Source organism: Nyctibius grandis, chromosome 12, assembly GCF_013368605.1.
Source record: "Nyctibius grandis isolate bNycGra1 chromosome 12, bNycGra1.pri, whole genome shotgun sequence".
NCBI lineage: Eukaryota > Metazoa > Chordata > Aves > Nyctibiiformes > Nyctibiidae > Nyctibius > Nyctibius grandis.
The window spans coordinates 9,398,703-9,424,776 of NC_090669.1; the positions used below are offsets into that span (position 1 = coordinate 9,398,703).

Sequence of the window (26,074 nt, forward strand, 5' to 3'; positions counted from 1 at the left end):
TTGTAAGCTTTTATATAAAAACATTTACTGAGCAGTATACAGCTTTATTAAGTCATTAGACATTCTCTGAACACTTCAGAGGCAGCAAGGAAGAGCTGTCATGAATATTCTGTAGTCACAAGACAGTTCCATTAACCCGTTTTAGCTGTTGCCTTTCCACATAGTACAGTCAGCTCACTCTGAAGGGGGGAAAAAAAATCATTTTAGTTCAAGCTACCCAACAGAACTTGGAAGAAGAAAAAGTCACTACTGCTAAAGCAAGCGGTGAGCAAGCACTCCCCCATTCTCTACCTACAGAGGCAGATCCATGTTGTAAAATACAAAACAGCTTCCAGACCTTTAGTTTAACTGATAGAGCTGCATTCAAGTCTAAATACCTGCAAGACAGTAAACTGATTAATATTTCTTATGTCTAGATAGATTTCTAGTGCTGCACATTACTTCATCCAAAAGCCCAGGTACCCTCATCTTCAGAAGAGTCAGGCACTGTGTGCTACAGAGTTCTGTTCAACTTCATTCTGCTTCAAAACAATTTACTTCCCCGAACCAAAGGTAAGGCAGTTACTATTCAGTGGGAGCAGAGAATTAACAGGAGTTTAGTTCTTACTCAGCAAGGGACACGGAATAATAGAGAGATTATAGCAAGAATTGAAACTTTGCTGTAGCTTTGTAGCCTTTGTGAATATGAGATAGAGAATGGCAGTTCACTCACATGGTAGGAGAGACACCAGAGCAATCTAGCAAGAAGTTTATGCTTCTGTTGTCCCCCAGGCAACTACCAAACTGCACATGCTTATTGAAGTACATTTACACATTATCTGTGTGCAGCAGTTCTTCCCTCCCTGTTCCTCCCTTGGCCTATTCCTCCCTCTAATTTATGCCAACCAATTTAGGCTTAACCTCAGAAGAGTTAAAGCACCTTGAATTTGCATTCATGACAGTATCTCACTTGAAAACCTGAGACTAAGTGTCTGAATATTTATATATAAGCCTATTAGTTTAAGCTTACCACTAAGTTATGAATATGCTGTACTGTATCTTGATTTAGTAGGTGCACATCAATATTATGGAGGTCTCCACCAGCTGTACAGAGTGTCTAAACAGGAAGAGAAACAGTTTTAAGATAAAACCTATTCTGAAAGTTTTTACTTGCATGGCCATCTTTTCTGAAAATCATGTGCTTCCCTACTATGCTGCAAAACTTTAGTAACCATTTTTCTTTTTGTTTAGCAGCAACTCGGATAGCAAGAGCTATCACTATCAGACTATTCACAGTTTGGTAAACTACTGTAAGATGAAAATGGTTTGGTTTTTTTTGTTGTTTTGTTTTTTTTTTAAAAAAAAAAAAGTTTGATACCTGTCCATCAGCCAGGGGAATGTTTACAAATGGAACAGTTTTATCTTGGGGTACTGATTTACTTCTTAGTAACATGCCTTGAACTCTTCCACTGGTAGGTACAGTTCTTGAGACAGTCTGTTGTAGTCCAGTACTAGAATACAATAAAAATGTTACTCTGAGGTTAACTTCCTATGCTCTGCAGGAAGTTTTCAAGCATGAAGCAAATGCAAATAGTAGCAAGCATACCTAATAGAAAGGCAGTCATGTTTAAATTTTTCCCATTCTGCCAGAAGACTACAGGAAATCCAACCATCAGCAGCATTTATTAGCACCACTAGGTAACATTTTATGACCTTGAAATACTGCAGTAACCTTCTACACCTGTGTTACAGGCCAGTAAGCAAGCTGACTTTTGGACCACTCAGTAACAAGAATATCCACTCTCCAACACCAACAGTGAATGCTTATAGTTTTGGAAAGAGGAAACTTCATGCCTTAGGGCTTAAGATAAGATGTGTGCAGTATCTGTCTACTACAGAGGGAGATACCAAGAAATACCGAAGCTGCTAGCTCTCAGAGGTACAGGGCATGCCTTACACCATACACAATTCTTAAACTCCTTTCATAATACAATTGTTCTTATTCCACTTCAAAAATGTAAGATTCCGGTATCTACTGCATGGAAACAAGCCTCTGAAATTTATAGCAGGCCAAGGTGAAACTAAGCCACTTGCTGGTTTCATGACCCAATTAAGTTTACTAAGTTTTTCACCCCCTCATTTCAGCTGATGACTTCTACCAAAACCAAACTCTGTAGCTTATGGAGAATGATAATAACTGAAAATCTTAACTGTTCAATATGCAAAGAACTGATTGTCAATTTATTTGGCTGGGGTTCTTTGGGGGTTTGGTTGGTTTTTTTTTTTAATGCAGCAGTATGGGTGACATTTTAATCAAGCTTGGGCTCTGAGAATTAGTTTAAGCAGTAAACTACCTTTAAACAACAGTGAGTGGGAGTAGAATTTGTACTCTAAATCTGGTTTGTTGGGGTTTTTTTTTGTTTTATTGGGGTTTTTTTGGTTGGTTTTTTTTTTTTTTAAATGGCTTAGTTGTGATATCAAATCCTCTACCTCCATATGAACATAAGCTAACACCCATCATCAAAGCAGGAGGTATGACTGGTTCACATCCCTGCTACCAAATTTAGTGGCAGATCATGAAGATCTATTACATCTAGGTTGATGACGCTGATTAATATCAATCTAGATATTAATGTAGATATATAGTGTCTTGGTATTTAACAAAATTATTTATTAAGAGCAAGCTGAAAACTCCTTACCTTTTAGATACCTTTGGCGTGGCTTTGAAATTTGTGGCAGTGCAATCAGAAGCAAGAGAGTTAACGGCCTCAGTCACGCTTGCAGAAGAGTGAACGGACCTAAAAAAAAAAAAAAAGGTTGTTGGTTTTGGGTTTTTTATTTTATTTTTTAATTTCCTCCTCATCTACTGTTGAGTTTTAGCTAGGATAAAGACAGACAGCTGGTGAATTACAGAATGTTGAATTGCTCCATGACAGACGCCTAGTGTGTATACATATGAAGAAGCCCTCCTGAGAAAGACATGATATAATGGGACCTAACACCATAGGGGAATGAAAGGATAATTTATGTTAGTAGCTAAGAAAGGGCTGCAATACCTGAGCTGGGTATAATTAAGGGAGCATCCACAGCTTTCTATCTGAGTGCGCAGAAAGTTTCTTGGGAAGTTTCTTTTTCATCAGGAATTAATTTTTCTAGATTACTTCTCAGGATATTTGTCCTGTGTGGTTGTCCTGAATCCAGAGAACAATTTTTTTCCAGTTTTGGATTTTAGCTCATTTCACAGAAATCTTGATGAAAGTTTATCTCACTCTTTCCTCTTGTTTCCCTCTTCCTGCACACATTTTGGAGATACTGTAAGGGCATGTGTTTTTGGCCCAGTGCTAGTGTACTTGAATAAAAGCAACCTTCAAAGACTGAAAAGTTGGACTTCCCCAGGCAAAGCAGCCTTGTCTAGTTTGATTTTGTTGAGCCAAAAATTCTATAATCCCCATTCAATAAAGTAATTAAACCTGGCTAAGATTTTTTTTAATTTCTTTCAGGCACATTAAATTAAATACATTATTTAAATTGTATTTCTCTGAAGCCAATTTGAATGTATCAAAATAAGTGCCAGTGGGTACAAGTATGCACACTGGAGCTGTAGGTGTAGTGGGAGCTTCTCAAAAAAACTTTCATGCAGATATCCACCGATTTTTTAATTCATTAGATCTTATAGTGAGACTTGAATTTGGTCCATTTGGTTCATCATGACTGCAGGTAGCTCTAAGATGTTTTGGCAAGTGTATATTTTCCTGCTAATGACACATCCCTTTCAGCTATGTATTAGGGCAAAATTATTACAGAACAATTCATTAGTCCTAACAGAGCAGCAAAGATGTTTCCCCTTACACACTCCCTTCCATTAAGTATGTTTGGAAATCTATACTCATTACACAGATTCAGAACTGTGCGCCTTTCAGTGAAAGAGAGCTACAACTATATCCCTTCATCAGCTAGAGGTGCTTTTTTGTTCAGGGTTCACATCACTACCTGCATCTGATTCAGGTTATGGAAGACATTTTTATCAATCAGATGTATTCCTATTGGCTCAAATATCAGCTACTTCATCTGAAAAGAGTTTTATTCAGCATTCACAAGTTCAGGTGAGTTAAATAAGCTATCAAAGGTCAGTCTTACCTAGAGAGAGGGTTCAGTTTGCTATTTAAACCAGAGGCCAATGAAACCAATGACTTTGTTTTGGAAACCTGAAAATGTATATGTAAGGCTGCAGTTAAAAGAAGTGGCATTTTAAGGCAAAATGATAGCTATTTCCACGGAATAATACTGTAAGAATTTCCTCTTGAAAAAGAACAGTTAAGCCCCATAGTGCTGCCTTTCATATCATTCTACACATAAATAAAGTGGCAAATACACATTCCAAAACAAGAGTTTCATAATGCCAAAACGTATTTGTTCATACTGAAGTTCTGTACAGCCAACCACCTTTCTAGGATACACCCTTCCAACTTGTAAGCTCTCTTACAATTAATGCCTGTAACTCTACATATAATCTTTTTGTCTTTGTTGTCATCTTGCTATATACTTCAGTATCTGGCTGAGGCACTGTATTGCACAGATGGACTGAGGTGGCAAAATTAATACACCTGTGCTATTTGGTTTAGGGGTCAAGGTGGACAATAATGCACAAGTCATTCAAATACTGAAAAGCATGTATTAAAACATGAAGTTGAGGGTTTTTTTAAAAAAGTTTCAATAAGAAATGGTTCCTCAAACCATCAAGACTTATTGGCAAGTCAACAGAGAATGACTATGCCAGTATTTGCAAGTCTGTGTGAATGACTTAACAGAAATGCAGACACCATATTTCATTATAAAATTCATTTACTATACAGTTTAGCCTTGCTTAACTTAAAATACATTGAGTTTAAAACAATTGATTTTTCAAACAAACAGCAGGCCACTGGCCTGCCCAGTCATGGATCTAGCAGGATTTGTAGCAGGTCAGAACTGATTAAACCCTTATGTTGTTTGTTCAGGATAAACTTACTTTTTTAGATATTTTCTTTGCAGAAATATGCTTGGCATCTTCATATTCAACAATTGTAGTTACCTTAACTAGAAATATATTAGAAAGACAAGCAAAATAAAAATCTCATGAAGAGCACGAAACACCACTTTTCAATCTCATTTGAAGCCTATTTACCCACTGACAGGTATCTATCAGCTCTGCTATCCGATGGTCATTCACCTGGGACAGAGTTCAAAGCAAACTATGTGTGTTCGTCACAGACACTGTGACACATGGAGCAGTTAAAAGACACTAGATAACCCTTCAACCCCAGACAAAATAGAATTATATTTCAGTGGTAGTGTCCTTATTGCATATTTTGGAATATGAAGAGAAATGTTATTTTCCTTACAAACTTCAACGGGCAGGAGCTCAAAGGGGAACCTGTGAGAAAATAGGGGTGACTTTCCTAGCTCTTCTGCTATACTATAAAGCACTGACAAGTCACTTAAATCTGTCTCTTCTCTCCACTTTCAATGATAAATCCAAAGGGCAGGAACTCTTATCTCATGCTTTAAAGTACCTCAACAGTAGCATAGCTCATGGTCCTCCACACTGAATGCAGGGGAGACCTCTATGTTATACTTCTAGTTACACACTTTTACCTCTTGTATCCTTCAGGTTTAACATTCACTTTACAAATGCTCAGTTCAAACCAATAAAAGAAGAAAATTTAAGAACGAAGTTATATATTAATGGATTGACTTGCCTTTTTTGCTGTTGGTCCTCACCAGTTTTGGATTTGGTATGTCTTCTAGAGAGCAGTCAGTCTAAAAAAAATGTTTAGCCAACAAGGGAAAGTCAACAGATTTTGCCCAGTAAATGCATATTATCTTACAAAAGGCAGTGAACTAAAAGGGCATAAAAGAAAGGGACAGAAGTGGGATTTTTTCAGAAACATCTGGATTTCTGCCTGCAGATGACCCTAAAGCTTTATGTAATGTTCACAACTGCACCTTGTCTGGCTGTCTAGCCTTTTCATATCATCTTCTATTTAAACAGACAGGCAAACAAAATCATTTGTCTGAAATGTTTACAGCAGGGAGGGAAGAATTCTATTCTGTAACCTGTGATAAAACACACACTTACCACTGCAGCAGCAAGAGCCACTTCCTCCCCTCCTTGCAAATCTGTAACTCAAGAAAGTATAACTTGTTTAATATACTATTACTTGCATAATTATTATCTACAGGGTTTTATCTTCTGGGCTATGAAGCTGAACAAGTAATTCAGGATTACAGTTGCTTAAATAGTTAACCTTAGCTAGCATGTATGTTGCATTTGAACAAGATTCAAGTCTTGTAGGATAGTCACTCCTACAAAACAACAGTGAAAATCTTGGGCCATTTCAGTATGTTTAGTCTTTGAAAGGATACAAGCGTAGTCACACAGTATATAACCTGAATTCAAAGAAGAAAAACTTCCATACACTGCACTGCTGAAAGCTAATGCTTTTAGGCAGAAGTTTTCAAGAAAGACACTGAAATACATACTCAGCAAAGGCTTACAGTGAACTCAAGTTCTTCAAGAGTCTTGGGTTTGATCTTTGTGCGGCCCCTGCAATTCCCAGCTGCAAGGTAGATTCCAAAAACATCAGTTCCCACCAGAATATACATCTGATGCTGACTGTACACCACCACTTACACTGCTGCATACATGTGAGGTTAAAATTAAATTTGTTCACTCATCATCACAGGTAAACGACTAGATGAGAAATGCTCAGTAGTAAAAGACTTCAAATTAACAGAAAGACAAACTAATCTCTGTGGCTAGGATGAACAGATTCAGATGGAAAGAACTGCTTAAGTTTTCATGCACAGAAAATACTAGACTTGTAATACTCCTTGCCTCTTCAGGCTGTAAATGACTTAAGAGCACACATAAAAGAAGGCTCCAGACTCTATACACTGTTACCTGCTAATTCTATAGCCTGTGTTACACAGGTCAGTCTACTTGAACAGGACTGCTTACTGAGTGTCTGCAGGGTAATACTGCTGCCAATTAGCTTAAAATATTCAGCGAACTTTTTCATAAAAGTCACCAAGTTGACAGGTTTTCTCACATTAGTGAAGGGTAGGTACGTCATGCTGTAATGATGTCTGCATCCCTCTCAAACACAGGACTCCGCACACTTACTAAGCAAGTCTTTTCTTTTCATTTTCCTGATGGCAACCGGCATCTTCAGCAGCTCCACTGTAAACGCTTTCTCAGCTGTTTGCAAAAGCGAATCAAGTTCTTTCTTCATTTCCTGGATGTTTTCCTTGGCTTTAAAACAAAACAGGCTTTTATTGCCACGTGTCACGGATTTCCAAGCATAAGCACTGGCAGACCGCACTAAAGAAAGCTAAAATAAATGTTTTATCCGGGGCAATCTGACTTGGGAGTCAGAGCGCCTGAAAGTCGCCATCAGACAGACACTCCTTAGGCTGAGAAACCCGGTGCAGGCAGGCAACTGCAGGAGCGGCTCCTCAGACTGGCAGCGAAGGGGAAAGACGGGGGACGCCCGCGATCGAGGAGCGGCGCGCGGGGCTCCCGCAGCCGGCGCCGGGCGGTACGGCCCGCGCAGGCCCCGGCGGCCGCCAGGGCGCCCCCTCCCGGAGCGGCAATGCCCCGCAGCCGGCCCGAGCGCGGGCTCGGGTGCCTGGCGGCGCCCCTCACGGGGCAGGGCGGGCGGTTCCCCTCTCCTCGCCGCCCGCCTCGCCCCGGCCCCGGCACAGAGCCTCTCCTCGGCGGGAGCCGCCGTTCCGCCCCCGCCGGGCAGGGAAGCAAAGACGTGCGGGTACCGCCACGGTGCCCGCTAGCACGGTGACCACCCTCGGCGCCGTGCCGGGCAGCTCCAGCGCGCCGACCCGCGCCGGGAGCCGCCTCAGCACCTGCGAGCGCCTGTGCCCGTCAGGGACGCGGGGCAGCCCCGAGGCCCTCGCCGCCGCCCCTGGTCCTACCCTGCTGGTCGAAGTCTCTGAGGAAGAGCGCGATGCGCTGATCCTTCTTCTCCTGGGAGAGGGCCCCGCGGTCGGGTTCCACGCCCGAGTCGGTGCTGCGCCGCTTGCCCGAGGGCTTCCTCAGGGGCATGGCTGCTACCCCGCGGGCCAAACGCGCTGCTCCACGCCCGGGAAGCTTTTGTAAGAGCGGGGGCTTCTCCCTCCCCTCCTCTTCCTCCCCCGGGCCCGGGCGGACACACCCTCCGGGGCGGCGGGAGCGGGCGGCCCCGGCCCCCTGTGAGGGGTTGGCGGGTGTGGGGTGTCCCGGGAGGCCCCGGCCTGTGGGGCGGGAGCTGCCGGGGCGGGTGCAGAGGGTACCCCGGGGGTTCTCGGCCTCTCCTGTCAGAAGGGAGGGAAGGAGGTGCGGGGAAGCGGTGAGGGTGGGAATCTTGGGGTCCCCCGTCTCGGTGGTGCCCCAGGGATGGGCTTGGGCACGGCCGGACAGGAGCAAAGTCGGGGCCCTCGCGTCCTGACAGGAGCTGGGCAGGCTGACGTGTATCCGCGGGCACACGGGCTTTCTCCTGGTGGCACAAAATTAATTGTGCTTTTTTTGTTAATCGCTTTGAAGCGGCCGCTGCTGACCTCGGCACGAGGAGCTGCGGTTGGGCAGATGACAGCTTTCATCCTGGGGGTGAGTAGTAACCGGCACCAGAGGGTGTCAAACGCAGGCCCAGGGCCAGGGGCAGGCAGCGCTTGTGCTGCCAGGGTTTGGACAGGTACCGGGAAACCTTTTTGCTGTGTAGGAAAGACTGTTTCACAGCTGAGGTTTGGTTTTAGCTATTTTACTGATGTTCGGTGTGCAGAATATGCAGTGCTTCAAAGCTAGCAAAGTGAATAACCTGTTCTGCCTGATGCAAATGGTTACAGGTTGTGTACACTCTAATCAGGTGAAGAGAGTATTTAATAAACATGTAATAATGTGGAACATTAGAAAGGCATGGCTACACATAGTATTGAATGTATAAAAACATTCAAAGCCATATCCTTAAAAGTAGAATTCCTTTCAGAAACTTATTATCTTATATGCATCCAAATAAAAAAATCACACCAGAGGTAAGACTATCTTAGGTTTTGTACAAATGATCAAACCTATATTCTTTATTGACCAAGGAACTGTGTAAAAAGGAATTTACTAGTGGTTTTCAGACAGTGTATAGAGCTGATGTCACAAGCTCTCTGAAATTAGTAGCTTTGTCTGTATCATATACGTCTGGCGCAGTATCTTTATCTACTGATCCAGATGGGACAGCCTACACCACTCAAAAAAAGCTTTAAAAAATCTGACTGACAATTCATAATACAACCATTTTATATCAGGCCATGTCCTTGTTTATAAAACAACCTACTTCGCCCCAAAACCAGGTAAATGTTTCTGCTCCAGAAAACACTCAAATACCCGATACAAAGAAGAGAATAGCCTGCTTTTGCTTTTTTTTAGTGGTGCTGGCATATGCATATATGATTAGGGAAGCAGGACTGGCTTCCCTTTCCCTAAACTTCATTTTCTTTTGAATTACCAAACAAATACCACTAAAGTCATCCTGAGGTGTCAGTGCAAGAAGACAAGATTGTGTTGCTCTGTAAGTTTAATCTCATACAAGCCATGTAAGAAGTTTATAAAAGGGAAATAACCGAGAATACCAAACAAACCCCTCACCAAAGCTTTCAGGCCACAGTTGATCAGCCTTAAATTGATCCTCTTTATGAAGAAAGAAGTATGGCTTGCTTAACTCCTGGTTACAACTCCTTACATAAAAAGATATGATTAATTATGAGCATAAAACATGCCTACGACCGTCTCTATGTACAGTTCTATGTTGGTAGGGAATAGTTTTGTGGTAACAAGTTTGACAAATTTCAAGAACATAAATTGGAGTTAGGCAGAAATTAATCATCTGGTACATGGATTAAAGTAAATACTAGTTTGAACATATAGTTAAATGCCTCATAGTGCAATCCAGCAAGTGTTGCTTCAGTGACATAGTAAATGGAGAACTATTACATTTTTTTTTAACATGTGTTTTATTATTTGGAAGTCTCATACATCTGAAGTACCATTGTAAGGAGCACCTGTAGGAAAATCAAACCTAGAAGCATGCATTTAAAAGTACGGATTGTCTGTTATTAATGAAATATTTCAAAGACACTGAAAATAAGCCTCTTTTCTTAGCTTTACAGGATTGTTCTGCAAAAAATGCACATTAACCTTATCACAGTACATACAAATATTATGGATGGACAATAGAAATCACCACCCTTCCATATGAGATGCATCAAGAACAAACTGTTATCCCTTATAATGTCAGAAACATAAAAGGCACCATAATAGAATGTTTAGAAAAAATTCCGTTTATGCCATTGTATTTTCATTTAAAAGTTTAAGAATTGCTGTCCCGACTTAAAACAAAAAGCCTTTCACACCTGTAAATTATCATTAGAAACTTGTAAACCTTTATTTTTTTTTCCAGAAGTACCAGGTGCAAATGCAAGGCAAATATAAAATCTATTGACTTATTAGATTACAAATACTACCTCATGAAAAAGCTGTAGTTACAAAAATATAAAAAAATATTCTAACTCCCATTGTTAGATCCTAGCTTCAATCTACACAGCATTACGAGTCCAAAGCCAGATCTGATTTGGACACATTCCTATAATAGGAAAGTGCTGTTTGTCTTATTTTTACATCAATATTCTGACCTCTTACTACAGTTTTGCTTTCTGGATTTGTTTTATTAGTGCATATTAAAGATGCCAAGTGGAGAGTGCTAACAGATAACAGGTTGTATTTATCAATGGATAGTAGCAATGTAAGTGTTCTCAGTCTACTGTCCTCCAAGAAGTCCATTTCTCCAAAAATAAAAGTATATTTTTTTTTTTCTCCAAGTAGTAACTTTTTCCTCCATAGTAACTTCGTGTAGCAGCGTGCCATTTTAATTTATGAACCTGTGACCACTGGCAGGTGACTGAGAAGTACTAAATTCTTCTCATAGACTTCAGTAAGGAACTATGAGAAGTACACCAACTGCTAATGCTATGTCATAGACTAGTAGCTGCTGTGGCAAGGACAATTATTGGCAACATCTCTTGTCTTCCACACACAATAGACTGGCACATGCTTTATCCATATGGTGATTCTCTAGCCCTTGACTTTAGTAACCTGGTGTTGAACCAGCTACAAAGGCAGCCTAACAAAGTGCTAGTGGACATTAAAATGAGTTTACTTCTAAATAATAACTTAAAATTAATGACTAGATTAAATGAGATATTCTTAATGAATAAACTTTGTGAATGCTGAGCCTAAGCCTGACAAATGCTAATGCTTTCATGGCTGAATACTGGAAGCTATGTTCCTTTAGTCCTTTATCGGTGCTAGCAGAAGGTGTCCAGCTTCCAACTCTAGAGAAACAGAAGCCACCTTTCATTGTGCAGGAAGACTGGCATAGATTAGTGGAGTAATACAGCTGTACTCCGAGATAGTGACCTGGTTTAGCTGCGTTTTAATAAGCACTCAGGATTATTCAGCCAGCAGTATGACTGTGGAAGATTTAAGAGTGAGCTGTACTATCGTTATCTTTATGCTTGGTGCAAGACATTTTCCTTTAAGTACCTTTTCCTTCGTTAGAAACCCCCCCAGCATTTCTCCTGGTAACAACATTTGTTACTCCTTGCCAGTTCAAGCTGGATTTTGGCCAGCTAACGGGTGTCTCAGTCATGTGGTTCCAAACAAATGTTCTCCATAGATAAAGCGATTCTGAAATAGTGTTGTATTTTACCCTACTTGAAAGGATTGACAGTACTCACATCTGCTTTGAAACAGTAACTTACTATGTTCCATGTGTATAAAAGATATGAGTTAACAGAAGATTCATGGAGTTGTTATGAGAGGAAGTGTTCAGTGCTCTTATCCTGGGATAATGTGTTGAATGGCATATGAATAAGCTAATATTCCTCATTATGTTTCAGCTTCATAAAAATAGGGTTAAAGCAGACACCATGTTCACTCCTCTGATCAAAACTGTATATTCCACTCAGATTATGCTGTGATGGCAGGATTTCTTTTTAACTGAAGTTCAAAGGTATCTGCACACATCTGCCAAAGAGATTTTTAAATAGACACGCTGTACATACATGCTTAATCAGATCTGGAGGACATTTCATACTTAACAACAACAAAAATTAAACCAAACAATACCTATAATGTAGGCTTTTTGAATTTTTGTTTAGTAGAATTTTAAGATGGGAAACGTTCCTAGCTAAACAATTGCTCTTGGCATTTCTGTTTTGTAAAAAAAAAACCCCACAACAGTAGTAATTTTAATGAGCAACTGCCTTCCCCAACCTCTCGAGTCAAAAGTTCACAAATGTAACTTCCAATCAAGGCACAAAATCATTTACTGACTCTTTCTTCTCACCGCTTTCTTCATATTCTCCCCTTCCCCTTAAAAAAAAAGTGGTTGTAACAATGTCTTCTATACCTGACATGAAATTTAATAGTCCAATAAGTTGTAGCAGTATCTGAGATTGGTTCTATCTATTTTGAATTTAGTTAAATTAGATGAACAGCACATTCTCAGCACATCTTTGTTCATTTTCTGCATTCGCCTCGAAGGGGAGGGGATGAGGGGAAAAAGCCATAGTAGTTTCACGCATACTTTTCAAGAAACTTTATGTGGAAGTCTTTCACTTTCTCCAGTAGGATCTTCAGCTTCTCTACTGGTGGAAGAATGGTCATTCTGAAAAATAATATTTAAAGGAAGAAAAAAAACAACCCACGTTAACTTCAAAATAAACTAAACTGTGATCTTTGCACAGATCTTGATTAATCTCAGGGCACAGCTAGTAATGTGCTAAGTTTAATATCTGTTTTGATGTCATTCTCATTTACTGCATTTATGCTTTAATTGTACTATACGATTAAACTAGAGCAATTTGTTTCAATTGGTTAATATATAGGAATTCAAGAATTGTTATTTTGTGTTGAGTGATAAAAAAGGTTATCAGTAAGAAATAAAAGCAACTCAGTTTCCATTTTTGGGGCAGTTATGCCAAATTATACCCAGTTTTCTGAGCTTTAGACATGGGCAGTTATGAGTAAATGTACATTTCTTTTTTAATTGAAAACTTAATTCAGAAGCATTAAAACAATGCAACATCCCACACTGCAGTTTTTAGTCCCTTTTTTTCTTCTTCTGCATGATCTGAAAATCATGTTATGTATGCAAGACTGTATGCAAGACCTACAGAACAAAATGTTTTTCCCACACTGGTACAGGAATGGACTCACTAGCTTTTTTTCCTGGAGCGGCATGCACCCGGGTATCTAACCCAGCTATCTGTTTTGCAGAACTAACATGGCTGAAGGTACCCTCTGTTGCTTCGGACCAAACAAGACTAAATTCTGTGATAAGTTCTAGCTATCAGTGGCTCTGCTGGAGTAAAGTGCTATTTATTGGAAGCAGAAGCAATAGAGTTTATGTTCGCAGTTTTGGTATTAGAAGATTTAGTCCAACACCTTGTTTTGGTAAAGTGAAGAGTTATTCAGTGCATTTAAGGAGCAGATTTATAGGGAACATACTGCATCTTTCATGCAGTTTCTCCATATGGAAACACTGTTTAATCCCTCTTCCCCCAGAAGAAAGCAGGGCAATTTTTGTAATGCCTTAGCTAACTTTAAGATGAGACTATAAGCTATTATTACTGTTTGTATTCGTGGAGAAGGCATTTCAAATGTCAGTGTATAAAAATAGAATAAAACTGTGTCAGCAAGCTGTGAAAACACTGTAAAAACCTGAACAGCTCATCTAGCAGACCAGGTCTTTGACCTAACTGCCGGTCCACAGAAAATGTCCAGTAGAAAGTGAGACAACATAAACTGAAATAAAAATCCTTATATTTAATCAGAAGAGAAAGTACTGGGATGGTACTTAGCTTATTAACAGCTCATTTGATTTTAAACAAACAGAAACTGTACCTGAAATGGTAGCTTCCTTCTCTTTGGCCGAATCCACTTCCAGGTACAACACATATTCCAGTCTCTTCCAGAAGTTTCATGCAATAGAACATATCAGGTGCCATTGTATGAGCCTAAGGGAATGGATGCTTTGGAATTATTGAAGTCAAAATATTCCAAATACATAGAATTTCATGATTGCTTTTCTTCCTGAGACCTTATCTTACATTATTAATTTCTTATTCTGTTTACTAAAGAAGATGAAGAACAATTGCTAATGGGACAGTTCACACTGTGAATTAACAGTATTTCATGGAGGAACAAGGCAGAAGAACCCACAGAAAACACTAACTTCAAAAGAAAGGTTTTAGATATTTTTGTTTTTCTCCTTGACTTGGTTGTAACTTTTTGTCAAAAGTCTCAAAATTGTACTGACAAAAATGTAAGCCACTGACATTTGACAAGATTAAATTAATTTGACAGCTGTGTTCCAGTTCCGTTGGCAGTTACTATTTTTTTCCCCAGAATTATCTGCTGACTAGAAAGTCCCCTGATTAATAACTATGGAAGTTCTTAAATACATGCAGGTTATATGCCTAATCAAATAATCAGCTGAAAAACAGCCCTATTTTTAACTCAGCTACACTGATAAAATTCCCTTTAAAAAATGAATATTACACATTACATAATAGAGCTCTAGTTAGGAATAAAAAGACTTGTCATTTAGTAATATAGCTTACTGACCCAAATACAAAAAGGTATTGTACAGAAGTAAAATTTGTAAAGAAACCTCCCTCCTCCTTTCCCACACTTGCTGCATGGGGCTTCTTTTGCAGGGTCCGTAGCAGACTGCCATTCACAATCCCCATCACACGTTCTAACCCGGGCACAGGCAGCCATTTGGAATTTGCACAGGTCCAGCTACTTGCCCACCCTATGACTTAATCTGTTTAACACTAACGTCCTTCGGTAACATTCTCACCCTGGAAGCCTTACCACTGTGATGTTTTGGTTTGGTTTTGCTTCCTTAAAATAAAGGTCATCTTATATTTAAGATCATACGTAGTCAATGAAGTACTGCTTTTGTAACTACATGAGCTTACTCTATCTCTGGAATAAATATTCATCATTAGAAGTGTCAGGATAAGTGTGTGAAGGTTAAAATGGATTGGGGTAAAAATGACTGACTGACCTTTGCTTCCTCAATGGCTTTGGAAGGAATAAAGATCCGTGGGAAAGCATACATAGCTCCTTGAAGTGGATTGCAGTGAATTCCTGGTACCTTGTTAAACATGTCTTCTGTTAGTTTGGCTTTTTTGGCAAGATTGTTCAAAACAGACTCCTTCTCCTGTTTAAAAGGAAAATGTTCAGTTTGACATATTTGAAGTGGCAATAAAACGCCAGAGAAAACTCTGATGCTTCACGAAGCCTTCCCCAAATTAAGCACTTGTAGGGCTTTGCTGAGCTATTAGAGCAAATGATGTTCCTAATTCCAGTCATACTCCTAAAGACAGCAGTGCAAAACGGCATTAGCAGGATACAACTACAAAGTGTTGCAGATAGACAATAACCTGCAGAAGTCTCTATCTGCATGCCCTCTTCTTTCTGAGCATCCACTCTTGGCTATTTTCAGAGACCATGTTAGCTGAACCTTTGATCTGACTCAATACTGTAATTTCTTAAGCCAGATTCAGTTTCATTTTTTACAAGTGAGAAACTATATGTATACTTTAATACAGAATACGTATATAGAGGCACTGGATACCTAAGAACAAGGTTGATTTTATAACTGTATTTGAACTTACATTCCTGTTCAGATTTTAGTAAAAGCAAATCTTATTTAGTAATTCTTTTATCATGCTAAACACAGGAGAAAAGTTGAACTTATCGGCAAGAAAGCTGATTTGATAATGCCTTCTTAGCTTTTTTGCCTCCTAAACAAAGGAACCATAAAAGGAATAAAAAATATTTTTAAAGGTAGTCATATTGAGTTAATTTAAAATACCCTGCATAGTTCTGTAATTACAGGATTGTCCAAGAAGAAAGGAAAGAAGTCTGGTGTCTGTGCATATTTTGAGTTCACAATACTTAGGGTAGGTTTAGGAAATGCACAAAAGAACAAGCATATTATTGCTGACCTTTATGAACTGTGAATAAGATTCTTCTCCAGGTATTGGAGGGTTCACTACAATATCCATTGCTGCTTGTCCTGAGACTGGAGGACAAAGGCGAACAGAAAGCAGTTTAACAAGCTGTCCTTTAATTTCTGGGTGCAAGTTAATGACCTCCATGTAACCTCCTCTGTAGCCACATCTGTGATTAAAGTGAACAGAAAAGATTGGTTAATCTCAAGTGTATAAATACTGGAAAAGCAATGAAAATAACTGTAGATGTGGAAAGACAATTAATGAGGATCTCACAATATGTAACACACAGGTTGTTGAAACAGCTGCTATACTGATAATGTTTTAAGATGGAACTAAATGATACGTCATTAAGCCCTAGTATCCCATACAGAGAAAATTGTGGACATGCAGCTTCCCTGTTAGGCAAGTTAACGATTAACTTGGATTGACTGTTCTTCAGAGCAAGAGCATATAGCTCTAGCAGAATTCATTTAGTCAGAAAATTCTTTTTCTTCCATCTCTTCCTCCCCAATACAACCAAACCCAAACATTTGTAATATCAAACGTTCCAGTGATTCTTGAGCTATTCCCCTGAATGTTGGAGACCATATTTTCCTTTATCACAGGTCCGATTTAGGACTGTAGGATTCCACCTTTGTGGAACTGAGGCATTAGGTGTCTGGAATAAATACACTTATTATTTGGTACTTTGAAGACCACTGAGAATCCGTTACTCTGTGATTTAAATGCTTGTTTTCCTTTTCTTAATAGTTATTAGTTAAAATTAATAGAAGACAGTGGATTACCTTCAAGTCACTAACATGTAACAGTTGTCCAACCAGATTAATGAGGAAGATGAAATAAAAAAAAACTAAAGCAGACTTACTCGCCCATGTATCCCTTAGAGGTGGAGTGAAAAGAGGCCAGCTCAACATTGTTATAGTACTCGGGTCCCATCTCATACAGAATCTTTTTGAAAGAATGAAACTGGCATCCTTCAGAGTACACATTGTCCTGGTAAACCTGAACAGTCAGAAGACATTAATGTGCTCTGTTCCCCCAATTAGGGATAAAACATGGCCTTTTAGAGAGCCAGATCTGAACCGAAGAAACAGCGATAACACTCAAAGCCTTTTGAAGACACAAGGTTCTTTGTTAAGTAATAGTTACTGTGATGATACATTTTATCTCATGTGGCCATACTTAATAGTTTAGCCTTTGGAAGAACAGTGAGCTTCTTCGTATAATTTAACCTTTATTTGTATGTTTAAATTGATTTTCCTTTTGTTTCATTCATTTGAAGTGGCCCAAGTATCACATAGGTTTTTAGGTTAGTTCCAACAAAGTTCCTCCTTGTGTCTCCTTGCTTGTGTCCCCTACACTTTCTCTCTAGTTCAAATCCAGATCAAGCCACCTCTCATACTAGTCCTCTGAAATTAAGAATTTTGCATGTTTGTTCATATCTTAATATGACAACAGAGAATCTGTTCACTGTACTTAAAAAATACCAATATCACACATGGAACAAAATTACACTTTATGCATACTCTCTATGCTTTTGAGAGAACAGAATATTCCATTACCTCATCAGCCAGAAGAAAAAGTTTCTCTTCCCAAGCAAAGTGTATCACATCTTCAATGCACTTTCTGTTTTGCACCTGTCCTATAGTTTGATTTTTAAAGCAAGAAGAAAGTTAGTGGAGCATATATATACACAAATCTTTTCACCCAGACCTAGTTAGACTACTAGCTTTTCAATAGGATATCCCTCTTTCTCAGAAAAGTGCTATTGAATTTTAGAATTCAATTCAGTAAGTAAGTGTGAAATTAAGGAACGTTTTTGGAGGAATTATGGTTCAAGGTAACTTAGTCCATCTCAAGCAAAGGAAGTGTGAGATACAGTAATCAATCAATAGCTTATTAAGAGTACTCTGTATAACTGATCATTTTAAATACTCGCATGATGGTTAAGTGGGAGCTAGTTTCTCACTAATCAACCTCAGCTACTCAAAAAACTAAATTCTTCTGAGGGAGGTGGTGGCTGCCACTGAGTTCAGAGGGTATCTGTAGTCATTGCCTCTCAGAGGCAAGAGGCTATAGGCCATGTCAGAGACAAGATCTTTGATAAAGACCAAAAGTGACTGAAAGTCATTCCACAAGTCTGCACAAGTTCAGTGAGAGCAGTGGCTTCAAATGGGATCCAGTGAAGTGAACTTGCTTCCTCCTCTCTTCCCAAATCTCTGGAGTTCCATGATACTGAAAATAAGTTTCTAAAAGTATGACATACTGTCCTACTTAAAGCACTGATCTCTAGAATTCAGCTTTACATATTTGATACATATTTAGGATTTGTCTGCAATGTCAAATGAATGGAACAGAAAAAAAGAAATTGGTCTTAAAACCCATCCATTTAAAAAAATTGCTATAGACCTGTGGGATTTCCAGGGTTGATAATGCAGAGGACTTTTGGATTGCAATATGCCTTAGCTTCATTCAAGGAACGGCGAAGTTCATTCACATCTAGAGCCCAGCAATTTTCTTCATCCAAATAGTAGTTCACTTGGATAGCATCTAGTTCAGATATAGCTGCTGAATACAAGGGATATTGTGGTATAGGGATCATCACTCCTGTTCGGGATTTTCCACCTCCTGAGACCAGGATCTTTAAAATTGTCTGGGGAAAAAGTAGAAATTAAAAAAAAAAAAAAAGTCACACACCAGCATGAATAGTATACTCTAGAATAAGTTACTGATCTTCCTTCTTAAAAAAACCCTAGAGTTAAAGTAGATTTCTATTCTAGAAGCACACTGTCATTTTCTCGTATCAAAGGGCATTTATTTATTTCAACTTAAGTTACTGGCTGAGGGAGGATGGTCTAACTCAGCTTAATGGAATTACTCTGCATGTCACGGCTTCTAGAGATCATGTCTGATCAAATGCAAAATTAAGGAAAAACATTCTGAGCACAAGGCTAGAGGGAAAGTTGGAAAGAAGACTATCAATATCATGATTTTTCTACTGTGCCCAGTTGTAACCAAAGAAGCTGTTGCTTGTTGCCTCCCACTCATTTTATCTCACTAAACACAAGACACCAATAAATAAAGCCAGAAATTAAAACTGGGGCCTGTGGAGGTTCTCCTTTGGAACAGAGAGACCTGTTTTAGATTAGGAGCAATTGTGGCCAGGTGGGAACAAAGCTAGACACTTGCATTATGGTTCCATAAGTCTGCACGTCTTGGGATGGAAATCTAATGTATGATGTGTGGTTTAAGCCCAGAAGATACAGACAAAAATGTAGTGCTTGTGCTAAGGTCAGTCCAGAGGATTTACCTGTGCCCAACGGCTGTGTGTCTGTGTGTGTTGTGTGTGTCTATGTGTAGGCTTTTTACGTGTGAATTAAATAAAAGAGTGCATTTGGTGCAGGAAGTGGAGAGATTTCTTGCCTTTATAATCAAGGGAGAACTCTGAAATACAGGTGCAATCAAAGCAGGCATCCTTATCAACATGTAATTGATAGTGCAAAAAAAAAAAAAGTCTCTTCAGATGTAACAGTGGTATCCTTTAAGTTTCTAGAACAAAATCTGCCTTCTGTGCCTCTCATCAGATACTAACTGAGCTGCTAAGCTAATGATTTATAATCAACATAATTCTGTACCCACCACTAGTTTAAAAATACCAAGCATCCAAAATGTATAATCAGGACCAAATGCAAATTTAAAAACTCTTTAACACCCTCGATCCCTCAAGTTATGAAACAATAGTTGTTTTATCCTTGGAAGTGCCAAATAATGAGGCTCATTGTACTGCTGACTTTTCATCACTGGTGAAATCAAACAAGCATGGTACAGATTTGATATGCTACGCTGCCATTCCTGACAAACTGCCGGTATAACACTTGGCATTGTAAACTCTGGAAAGCCAATTCACTAAAGACATCAGAACTGTTCATGTCAGAACACTGTCATTCTGAACTCTGCCACTAGGTGTCATTTGAAAAAAAACTTTCATAAACAAGCTATAAAAGGCTGCCTTATAAAAGCAAAGAACTGCTGGTTGTTGTAATATCAGTAAATACATCTGTGTAAAGGAAAAATCTAATAGAAACAGTTATTCCTGTCTTAACTGAGGACCATCTTTGAACTTTGGTTGAAGGCAAAACCTGAAGTTTTTCCCAAACAAGCTGTCTACTAAAATAAATCTTTGGGATTTTCACTGGCATTAATCTGCACTAGCAGAGTTTACTAGGAAGAAAAGCTGCTGAGACTTCTCACCTCCGAGGTCATTCCCTCTTCTCTCTGCCACTGGTTCATACCCTCTAATCTTCAGTGCTTATGTTTCTTAACCACCAAGGACACCATTATTTAGTCTGATTGGTGTGAATCTCCTAAATTTATATTTAGGCACCTCTGTAGTTTATGCTACCTTTACAAAAGGTACAAGTTAAAGTATATTAAAAGACTTAGTCTCCATGCGCCTGTTTCTTAGCTGGCATCTTACATCTACATAATTGGGTGTATTAGATGTCCATTTATTGTGACTTCAGTATCTGTTAGATCAAACTCACAGGAGTTTGTGAGACCGGATGTTCAACAGAGAGCTGTATTTCCAAAGGTAACTGATAAATTATAGTTTATATCAAGAAGAGACAGGTTTAGTTTTAACACTTACAGCAATACCATCACTTGCCCCGGTGGTAAGATATATGTTATCTGGATCTGCAGGAACCCCTCCATCTCTTCTTTCAATATATGAAGCAACATCTTCACGGATGCAATTTATACCTTGACTGGCACTGTAAGATCCTGTGAAAAATAGAGAATGAGATGAGAATTGAGTACAATGAACATCAGATTTTCTGTTTGCTAGCAAAACTCCTGAGCTAGTATTGTATTAAATGGTTTGTATATATGAGGGCTTTGGATCCCCAGGATTGGTATTTTTTTTCAAGGAGTAGGAAAGGGAGTTGGTTTGTTCATAGAGCAAAAGAATTCATTTGGAATTAGACAAATACAGTAAGTATCACTAAAATACAAAAAGATTGGTAAAAACTAGGATTTACAGGCTACTTTGCAAACTGGGACAGCAATCCTATTTTGACTGTCTCCCAGTTGCTTTATGTTGACAACCACTGCAGAATGTCAACCAACATCTATTTAAGTAATGGGAACAAGGAACAGAGGTAACATGTGCAATAGAAAGGAAAATAACTTCTTCAAATCCATAACAAAAGTAAGATTTCTATTTGCAATATGAAAATAATATAACGGCATTTTCTCCCACAGTCTGAAACCCAAAAAATCCTAAACTGCTTCTCTCTCCCCCCACAGCATCGCCCACACTCGCTTTTCAGTTACTTGTAGCAGAAACATCTAGGATCTCCCCAGTCTATAAGCTTCACATGCAGTTTACAGAGCACAACTAATAATCTTAAATAAAGTAAGATGTTAGATGCCTGTGTGCATCATTGCTGAGCATGTGCAACAAATAAAGAGTAAAAACAAGCCTAAGCCAAGGTGAGGAATGGATTCAAGCTATGAAGCCTAAGACTGATGGACAATGAAGTGACAAGTGTACATCTAATTTAGAACACTGTCATAAAGCTGCAGAATCTTTCTTTGCTCGTTGGGTGGAGTGGAACAATTGTGCCTGACTTAACCCTCATCACTCAGTTTTATGCTAGTAGTCTGCCTGATAAATACTTCTGTGAAAGTGTAATTTATAACGACAAAGAACCTTTGCAAGTACTGCACAATTGCATGGGACAAAATGGTAATCCAGGGCACAAAGTTCGCTGATGTCCTAACTTTACTGTTACAGGACTAAAAGTCATATTGGGTCTGTACATGGGTCTTTGACCACAGCTAGGAAGCTGCTGTTCAAGTAGGAGATACAAACCTAGGATGTCATTCTGTCTTGTGTTCCATTGAGGGGTGAGTTCCATGACTCAGTGAGGATATACAAAAGACCTGAATTCAATTTTCAGGTCTTCTACACTTAATTGTACTCAGTTGATAGCTTTGACTAGAACCCATCTGTTTGCACTGTGGCATGCAAATAAATAAACCCAACCCAAAAAGCTGCATGTGCACATATTAAACATTTTTATATATAGGAGAGGGCTAAATTTCTCAACTGCCTGGAAAGATGTGACATCCCACATGCAAAGTAAGTGATGTCAAAGGAATCCCAGAGTATCTGAACACAACAGAAGTTGAGGACATATCTGAGCCTTCATACGTGGCCTGGGAGTAGCAAGACTCAATACTATGAGTAGGGTTTTGCCAAATGAACATTCTAGTTCTAGTTCATATCCAGAGGTCAAGACATTCATATTAACTTTGCAATTAATACATTTAAATAGGCCAGCATAAATGTGGGTACAATGCTTCAAATAGCTTGAACGTATGTAGTGAAGCCACTGCTGTGTTGGATTGACAATTTTTTTGAAAATAAGGTTTTATTAGAACACAACACAGCACTTAAAGCTACATGGAGGCATCAATTTTTGACCTTTGTTTTTTTCTCAAGAAAGCCAGTTTCTCCTTCTCAGCCATGAAGGGAACAGCAGTAAGTTGTCAGACTACCAACAAAGTGATAGGAGTAACTTCCATTCAGCTGCACATCTACTTGCCTCAGACTGCATGTTTATGGAGTGCTGTACAGAGGCTGACGGGCAACTGAGGCCAAGAGAAGGGGCTGATGTATGATACCAGCGACAGGGAGGGTAGAGAGAAGGCATAAAACCAGTACAGCAGATCAGCAAGGTCTACAGTGGTTTTGGTTTTCAGGAATTTAGAAGGACAGTTTTTCTTGGTACATATCATATCAGGAAAAAAATAATTTAGACCCCAGTTACTTACACAACTTCAATATATCCACTGAAATTATAAGGGTATATTCAGAATGATCATCTTATTTGAATATTGCAACTGTTTCAGGCCTACTTTCTCAGCGTCTGCTGAGCTAATGCAAATTACTTGAAATACGTGATCTGCTGCTGAAAAGGGGATTTTGTAGAGAGTCAACATAATTCTGAAATATCATGCAAGGCTGAATTCCTTTCATTTCACTCCAGCATGGAGCCAAGACCCATCATTCTGAGAACTCTTACCATGTCCCTGAATTTGAAAATTACTACAAAGAAAGATTGAGGCAAAATTCAAATGTATCCCCAGTAACTCTTACATGACAACTAGTACTATGTGGATTAATTGTTCCAAAGTAAGCCAGGAAAGGAGCTGATGGAGCTAGAGGAACTTCTCAGGTCTGATAACTGTATTTTTCAAGTTCTACATACAGAAACAAAACCAAAGCAAAAAAGGTGAAGATAAAAAACATTCTGTATCAGGCTGTGTTGTTAGGAATAGTCCAAGGCTGAAATACTGCTAATGTAACCACTATTTAGGTTTTCTTTATTTCATTAAGTTTAACATCACCTACTTTCAAAATATACCAGTGCAAATAGGCACTGCAATCACAAAGATTAAGAAATATGCCAATTACTCTAATACGTACTCTGAAAAGTCACTGGTAGCCTACCTGAAAGAAGGTAATTAAGTGTGCCATACGCAGGAGCTGTAACACTACTGCAGAGTACAAGTTCTAGTGGCATATCCCATGTATGGGTAGGCAGTACAGTTGCTAGATAATAAAGAATTTGTCTCTTCCATTTCCTTTCTACTGAATATGCAAAGTTTGTACTTATTTATGTGTATATTATACGTTACTCTTGCAGGAACAGTGGTTGAAGAACAGAGTTCTTTAGTTCTTTGAAGGGTTATTTTACGCTGGAGAAATAGGGCTTTGACATCTTCAGTTAAAACTGTCTCGGCGAAGTAAAAAGCTACCACCTTTCAGCTAGGTAGCTTTCCCTTTGCAGAGCGTTATGACCTTGGTACCTGAATTTCTGATACCCCAGTTCATATCCTGAAAAACATACTGGGACTGATGGTTTAAAATTAAGATACAGGACTGTGAACTGGATAAGCTGAGATGGACATACATTGTTTCTTGATACCATCATTACAGGGACAGTAGACTCCTTGGCAGAGAAACATCTAGAGATGATAAAATTGTAAACAGCTCCACCTAGACTTAGCAGGAGACATAGCTGTCAGAGCCCAGGATTAACAGATGTCATAAGAACAGTAACAGAGCTTCACTAGTACTCTCTGCCACTTACTTTTATAATACAAAAAGCTCAGCATTCTGTTTAGGATTATGCCTAGATGTTATTGTGGTGAGGGCTCCATAACTGTATAATCCTCATCTTGTCCTCTTCTGTGACAAGTCTCATCAAAAATTTGCACTGTCACTGCTTATCAGTAGGCCACACTGTGAACCCTCCCCCTATCATTTTCACAGAATCACAGAATCACATTCTGTAATGTTAGGGATTGGAAGGGACCTCGAAAGATCATCTAGTCCAATCCCCCTGCCGGAGCAGGATTACCTAGATCATATCACACAGGAACGTGTCCAGGCGGGTTTTGAATGTCTCCAGAGAAGGAGACTCCACAACCTCTCTGGGCAGCCTGTTCCACTGTTCAGTCACCCTCACCGTAAAGAAGTTTTTCCTCATATTTATGTGGCACCTCCTGTGTTCCAGCTTGCACCCATTGCCCCTTGTCCTGTCAATGGATAGGCCATCTCCCATTTGACTTGTAATCATATAAAACACAATTAAGAAATTTCAGCACTGCAGATATTGAAACTACCTTTGTTGATTCTAATACCAACAGGAGCAACTGAAACAGATGCTTACCTAAGCTGTTTCCTCCACAACCCTGCAAGATCCGTCTGGCTCGCTTTTTGGCATCTTCTGGAAAACTTGGGCTGTCCAACAGGTTTGGGTATGTACACAGTGCCACTACCTAGAGTGCCAAGAAAATGTAAATTGGCCACTTCTCAATGGTTATTTTAGGTTGGTAATATTACTGTTAACTGTCCATGGAAATTAAGATCACAAATACTAGCTAATTTAAAACAAAGATTATTGATGGAGAGTTGCAGTTGTTTTTTTAAGGGTAGTGCTTACAGAAGTGAAGAAATCTTATCAGGTTCCAAGTTCTCCTGATAAAAACAGTTATAGAATTATTAACTATTTGTATTACGGACAGTGAAGATTGGAGTCCAAGTGAGCTATGCATAGTGCAAACACAGTAAAACACAGTTAATTATTCATATGTTATCTCTAAACAGCTCTATCCTCCACTCTTTGTGAATTACTAGCCCACTTTATTGACAAGAAATGAGAAGTTTAAATATGGAGCAGAACTGAGAAATACGATAAAATTCTGAAGTCCCAGTTGCATGTTCTAATAATCCTTCCTAAAAATAACTTCTTACTAATTTGAATTTGTGGTAAATATTTAATTAAAAAAGAAGTGGTGATACAGAACATAGTAAAAGTAGAAACATGATCTAGCAGAATTAAGTTTATGAAGGAATGTAATACACAAAGAATCTAGAGGCCTTGCTTGAGATCAGCTTAATTTGTTTCAGTCTCTCATTTTTGCGCTTCCTTAGTGTAATATAGATAGGCTGGTGTTGTCTTGTGGGACAATGACTAAAGAATTAATCCATGTGCACACACAGTCATGGGGAGAAAGGATTCCCCATTTACCCAGTATTTTCTTTAATAACATTGGATCTGAATTATTTGTAAGAAGCTCTGGTCTTCCTAGTTTGCTGACAGTTTGCTGTATAGCTCAATTTTATAATCTCATGACTTGGACCCCCAGTTTGATACACAGAATCACAGAATCACAGAATCACAGAATCACAGAATGTTAGGGATTGGAAGGGACCTCGAAAGATCATCTAGTCCAATCCCCCTGCCAGAGCAGGATTGCCTAGACCATATCACACAGGAACACGTCCAGGCGGGTTTTGAATGTCTCCAGAGAAGGAGACTCCACAACCTCTCTGGGCAGCCTGTTCCAGTGTTCGGCCACCCTCACCGTAAAGAAGTTTTTCCTCATATTTATGTGGCACCTCCTGTGT

At 39.2% G+C, this 26,074-nt stretch overlaps 2 protein-coding genes and 1 long non-coding RNA gene across 4 annotated transcripts in view; 1 reads left to right on the top strand and 2 right to left on the bottom strand.

Moving 5' to 3' along the window:
- LOC137669515 (borealin-2-like) lies at positions 1-8,153 on the bottom strand. 2 transcript variants are annotated; one of them, XM_068411625.1, is made up of 10 exons: positions 7,951-8,153; positions 7,145-7,273; positions 6,098-6,138; positions 5,718-5,778; positions 4,988-5,055; positions 4,117-4,184; positions 2,679-2,777; positions 1,358-1,490; positions 1,010-1,096; positions 1-179 (listed from the first exon to the last, which is right to left on the bottom strand). In XM_068411625.1, the coding sequence occupies exons 1-10, from the start codon at positions 8,078-8,080 to the stop codon at positions 132-134; spliced, it is 864 nt and encodes a 287-aa protein (XP_068267726.1). In that variant the 5' UTR covers positions 8,081-8,153; the 3' UTR covers positions 1-131. The 2 variants fall into 2 exon arrangements, with proteins under 2 accessions (XP_068267726.1, XP_068267725.1); XM_068411624.1 differs by having other exon boundaries at positions 6,098-6,144.
- LOC137669516 (uncharacterized) lies at positions 7,668-24,911 on the top strand. Its single transcript, XR_011049101.1, has 3 exons — positions 7,668-8,130; positions 8,558-8,620; positions 24,811-24,911. It is a non-coding gene; the product is annotated as an uncharacterized lncRNA (long non-coding RNA).
- Positions 9,558-26,074, bottom strand: part of GPT2 (glutamic--pyruvic transaminase 2) — a 29,293-nt gene continuing 12,776 nt past the window's right edge. Inside the window, exons 3-11 of the mRNA XM_068411622.1 lie at positions 24,834-24,942; positions 20,738-20,871; positions 18,499-18,742; positions 17,652-17,731; positions 16,955-17,091; positions 16,081-16,255; positions 15,135-15,290; positions 13,964-14,076; positions 9,558-12,725 (exon numbers count right to left, since the gene is read on the bottom strand). Coding sequence (XP_068267723.1) covers positions 12,635-12,725; positions 13,964-14,076; positions 15,135-15,290; positions 16,081-16,255; positions 16,955-17,091; positions 17,652-17,731; positions 18,499-18,742; positions 20,738-20,871; positions 24,834-24,942 — 1,239 coding nt within the window. The 3' untranslated portion in view covers positions 9,558-12,634. The remainder of the gene's footprint in view (positions 12,726-13,963; positions 14,077-15,134; positions 15,291-16,080; positions 16,256-16,954; positions 17,092-17,651; positions 17,732-18,498; positions 18,743-20,737; positions 20,872-24,833; positions 24,943-26,074) is intronic.